This window comes from Schistocerca piceifrons, unplaced genomic scaffold, assembly GCF_021461385.2.
Source record: "Schistocerca piceifrons isolate TAMUIC-IGC-003096 unplaced genomic scaffold, iqSchPice1.1 HiC_scaffold_2084, whole genome shotgun sequence".
Classification (NCBI taxonomy): Eukaryota; Metazoa; Arthropoda; class Insecta; order Orthoptera; family Acrididae; genus Schistocerca; species Schistocerca piceifrons.
The window spans coordinates 105635-110915 of NW_025727991.1; the positions used below are offsets into that span (position 1 = coordinate 105635).

At 38.0% G+C, this 5281-nt stretch overlaps 1 protein-coding gene across 1 annotated transcript; it reads right to left on the minus strand.

Moving 5' to 3' along the window:
* Window positions 1-1103: 1103 nt before the first annotated feature.
* On the minus strand, window positions 1104-3318 carry LOC124741996 (the record flags this gene model as incomplete). Its single annotated transcript, XM_047248740.1, has 3 exons — window positions 2675-3318; window positions 1655-2521; window positions 1104-1211 (listed from the first exon to the last, which is right to left on the minus strand). Coding segments are annotated over exons 1-3 (1619 nt in total), but the record flags the coding sequence as incomplete, so codon positions are not given.
* Between the last annotated feature and the right edge of the window lie 1963 nt (window positions 3319-5281).

The following is a 5281-nucleotide window of genomic DNA, read 5'->3' on the forward strand; positions in this document are numbered from 1 at the left end:
CCTGCGCGTCGAATAGAGAGATGGAAGAGACAGTCTTTTGTACTTAAGTCGGCATTGTGCCTTTTGTATTTAATTCCGATGCAATTTCTGTGTTTCATCGTCAATAAGAAGGTCAGAGGGATACAGTAAACCTCAAGTGAAGCATCGGAATCTATAACTAGTGTCACAGGAATGGTTCAAAACATAGACAGCAGGAAGAGTCAGTCTTCTTGTACTAAAGTCGGCATTGTGCCTTTTGTATTTAATTCCGATGCAATTTCTGTGTTTCATCGTCTATAAGAAGGTCCAAGGGATACAGTGAAGCTGAAGTGAAGCATCGGAATCTATAACTAGTGTCACAGGAGTGGTTCAAAGCATAGTCAGTAAGAAGAGCCAGTCATCTTGTACTTCATTCGGCATTGTGCCTTTTGTATTTAATTCCGATGCAATTTCTGTGTTTCATTGTCAATAAGAAGGTCCAAGGGATACGGTAAACGTGGAGTGAAGCATCGGAATCTGTAACTAGTGTCACAGGAATGGTTCAAAACATAGACAGTAAGAAGAGTCAGACTTTTGGTACTTACGTCGGCATTGTGACTTTTTTATTTAATTCCGATGCAATTTCTGTGTTTCATCGTCAATAAGAAGGTCCAAGGGATACAGTATACCTAGAGTGAAGCATCGGAATCTATAACCAGTGTCACAGGAATGGTTCAAAACATAGAGAGTAGGAAGAGTCAGTCTTCTTGTACTTAAGTCGGCATTGTGACTTTTGTATTTCATTCCGATGCAATTTCTGTGTTTCATCGTCCATAAGAAGGTCCGAGGGATACAGTAAACCTCAAGTGAAGTATCGGAATAAAAAACTAGTGTCACAGGAATAGTTCAAAACATAGAGAGTAGGAAGAGTCAGTCTTCTTGTACTTTAGTCGGCATTGTGCTTTTTCTATTTAATACCGATGCGATTTCTGTGTCTCATCGTCAATAGGAAGGTCCAAGGGATACAGTAAACCTGAAGTGAAGCATCGGAATCTATAACTAGTGTCACAGGAATGGTTCAAAACATAGTCAGTAAGAGGAGTCAGTCTTCTTGTACTTAACCCTGCTGTTCTGTTCACTTTTACTTGACATATATACTGTTCGGGTCAATATGACCCGACATATCAAAATGCTTTAGAAACATAAATTTTGGTACAGTTTTAGCTATCGACATTGTTGTTCTATTCCAGTACCTTGTTAGTAATAATAATAATAATAATAATAATAATAATAATGGTAATAATAATAATAATAACAATGCATACAACTTTATTGAGGGATATTTTTCATTTAAATATGCACATAAATTTGAAACAACAGACAGTTTCCATTACAGGCATTCAACTTAGAAAGCACTACAGTTTTTCCATACTTCTATTCTTATTGTTGACAGTTTAGACGTAAGTATTGACATTTTCTAACAACAGACAGTTGTCATTACAGATATTCATCTTAGAGCACACTACAGTACAGAACACACTACAGTTTTTTTATTACATTCCAACATAGAAAGCACTACAACTTTAGAATCCTCTCTTCTTACTGATTGTAGTTTAGGCACAAGTATTCACATAAATTTGAAACAACAGAATTTTCAATACAATCATCTTATAAAATACTACAGTTCTTTTCTTACTGCTTGCACTGTGGACACAAGTAGGTTACATGTTTCTTGCAAATATGTTTACTACATTTTCCACACACCATGTTTGTTTTATTGTCATTACTTGATGGACAGAACTTACAGCGTGCACGTTTTGTAGATTTTCTTGTTGTTACCGATTCTGACACACCACCCACATCATTCGGGTTTTGGATGCTTGTGACCATTCTCAAAGAATCTTCTGTTCTTGGGAAATGCGTTCTTGATGCAATATGTTCTTTTATCAGTGACTTTCCAAGTTCCTCCAAGAATATTCTCCTTCTAGTCAATTTGCTTGCATTCCAATTAGGGTCAACCGAAATCCACAAAACGTATGCATTATAAGCAGAAACATCAAGAATATTGTAGAAAACTATCATTGGCCACCTATTACTTTTTCGTTTGCATGTATATGTACCTAATAACTGATCAAGCGTGTCTACAGCACCTTTGGTTGAATTATAGTCCAAAATCATTTTTGGCTTCTTATCAGCCCTGTCACTGATTTCCGCATCATGGTGGAGAGTGCTCATAAGTACAACATTCTTGTGTCTCTTAGGAATATAATTAACCACAGTAGTGTCATTTGTGAAGTAAAATGAAGAGCTGTGTACCTCCTTGTTGGTCATTTTGTGTGGAAGCTCCGGCTTATTTTTCCGTATAGTTCCCAACATAGTCAATTTCCTTTTCAGAAGCAGCTGCCCCAAATTGTACGACGTAAAAAAGTTGTCACACGTGATATTCTGACCACGTAACTCAGAAGTGAGATCAGATACCACCCTCATTCCCTGATTTCTTTCTGGTGCCGCTCCACTCACCTTTCCTGTATAAATTTGGGCTTTCAGTACGTATGAAGTTTTGCTGTCACACATGGTCCATATTTTGATCCCATATTTTGCCGGTTTACTTGGGATATACTGCTTGAATGGACAGCGACCTCTAAATGCTACTAACTGCTCGTCAACAGTAACATTTTCTCCTGGATTATACAGTTTAGGAAGGACCTCTACCCACTTCTCCCAAATACTACGAATTGCGGCAAGTTTGTCAGTACGTCGTCTTTCCTCTCTAGTAGATTTCTTGTCAAATCGCAGGACACGTGATATCTTACAGAATGTTTCATGAGACATGGTTGCTCGAAATATGTTTCGCCCAGTATCTTTATCCCACAAACTTTTTGTAGACTCCCCATGAGATCGATATACACCCGCTAGGAGTAAGAGTCCTAAGTATGCATGGAAAACAGAACCATCAATATCTGTCCACTGTTCACCATAAACTCGCTGCCCTTCAATATTTGTCATCTCTATTATTTCATTTTGAAGCGCTGTGTGAAATACTGCTTCAAATGAACATTTTACATCAGATATTCTGCTGACTGCATACCTGGTAACTCCTGGGGTACTCTTGATGATGTTCGAAGCTGGTAGGCGACCATGTTGTGCTGGTGGATGCAACTGCCATTCTATATTCCCATTTTTAGAAAGAAAAGTCTCTACACTATTTTGTATGGGCTGTGGACTGTCGTAACTGTCATCGGAACACTCGCTTTCAGATGCATTGCTGATGTGATCTTCAAACTCAGAAAGTGATCCTTCATCTGGTGAGGCATTTACTATTTCTTCCAACTCACGATCATTCAATGGTCTCATCGCCATGGTGTCACAAGTCAAACTGGGCAGAAACAAAGCATTCCAATTATTGAGAACTGCCAATTATTATTTCCTGGGGAAAGCAACAAACAAGCCCATTGTTGTGAACGCATGGAGCTTTAGGTGATTGTTGAGAGTAAGTTGGAATGATGCAGTCACTATTCCCACACAACACAACAAAAATAATTTTCGCCATTTCCAGATTTTAGAAATAAATACGAGTTACACTAAACATATTTGTGTCGGGTCATTATGACCCGAACATTACATATGCAACTATTACAGTTGAAGCCCAAACTTCTTAAACTTTTTTAAAACCTTTTAAAACACATGCTGCTCATCCATTTTCAGACAAAGTCACAAAGTTTCATAAATATATATTGGTATTTACATAATGTAAAATAACGTTCATATTCGTTTCGGGTCATATAGACCCGAACAGAACAGCAGGGTTAAGTCGGCATTGTCCCTTTTCTATTTAATTCCGATGCAATTTCTGTGTTTCACCGTCAATACGAAGGTCCAAGGGATACAGTAAACCTTGAGTGAAGCATCGGAATCAATAACTAGTGTCACAGGAATGGTTCAAAACTTAGACAGTAAGAAGAGTCAGTCATCTTGTACTTATGTCGGGATTGTGCCTTTTGTATTTAATTCCGATGCAATTTCTGTGTTTTTTCGTGAATAAGAAGGTCAGAGGGATACAGTAAACATGAAGTGAATCATCGAAATCTATAACTAGTGTCACAGGAATGGTTCAAAACATAGTCAGTAAGAAGAGTCCGTCTTCTTGTACTTAAGTCGGCATTGTGCTTTTGTATTTAATTCCGATGCAATTTCTGTGTTTCATCGTCAATAGGAAGGTCCAAGGTATACAGTAAACCTGGAGTGAAGCATCGGAATCTATAACTAGTGTCACAGGAATGGTTCAAAGCATAGACAGTAAGATGAGTCAGTCTTCTTGTACTTAAGTCGGCATTGTGCATTTTCAATTTAATTCCGATGCAATTTCTGTGTTTCATCGTCACTAAGAAGGTCAGTGGGATACAGTAATCCTGAAGTTAAGCATCGGAATCTACCACTAGTGTCACAGGAATCGTTTAAAACATAGACAGTAGGAAAAGTCAGTCTACACGTACTTAAGACGGCATTGTGCCTTTTGTATTTAATTCCGATGCAATTTCTGTGTTTCATCGTCAATAAGAACGTCAAAGGGATACAATAAACCTGAAGTGAAGCATCGGAATCTATAACTAGTGTCACAGGAATGGTTCAAAACATAGTCAGTAAGAAGAGTCAGTCTTCTTGTACTTAAGACTGCATTGTGCTTTTGTATTTAATTCCGATGCAATTTCTGTGTTTCATCGTCAATAAGAAGGTCCAAGGGATACAGTAAACCTGGAGTGAAGCATCGGGATCTATAACTAGTGTGACAGGGATGGTTCAAAACATAGACAGTAAGAAGAGTCAGTCTTCTTGTACTTAAGTCGGCATTATGCCTTTTGAATTTAATTTCGATGCAATTTCTGTGTTTCATCGTCAATAAGAAGGGCAGAGGGATACAGTAAACCTGAAGTGAAGCATCGGAATCTATAACTAGTGTCACATGAATGGTTCAAAACATAGACAGCAGGAAGAGTCAGTCTTCTTGTACTTAAGTCGGCATTGTGCCTTTTCTATTTAATTCCGATGCAATTTCTGTGTTTCATCGTCAATAAGTAGGTCCAAGGGATACAGTAAACCTGAAGTGAAGCATCGAAATCTATAACTAGTGTCACAGGAATGGTTCAAAACATAGACAGAAGAAGAGTGTGTCTTCTTGTACTAAAGTCGGCATTGTGCCTTTTGTATTTAATTCCGATGCAATTTCTGTGTTTCATCGTCAATAAGAAGGGCAGAGGGATACAGTAAACCTGAAGTGAAGCATCGGAATCTATATCTAATGTAACAGGAATGATTCAAAACATAG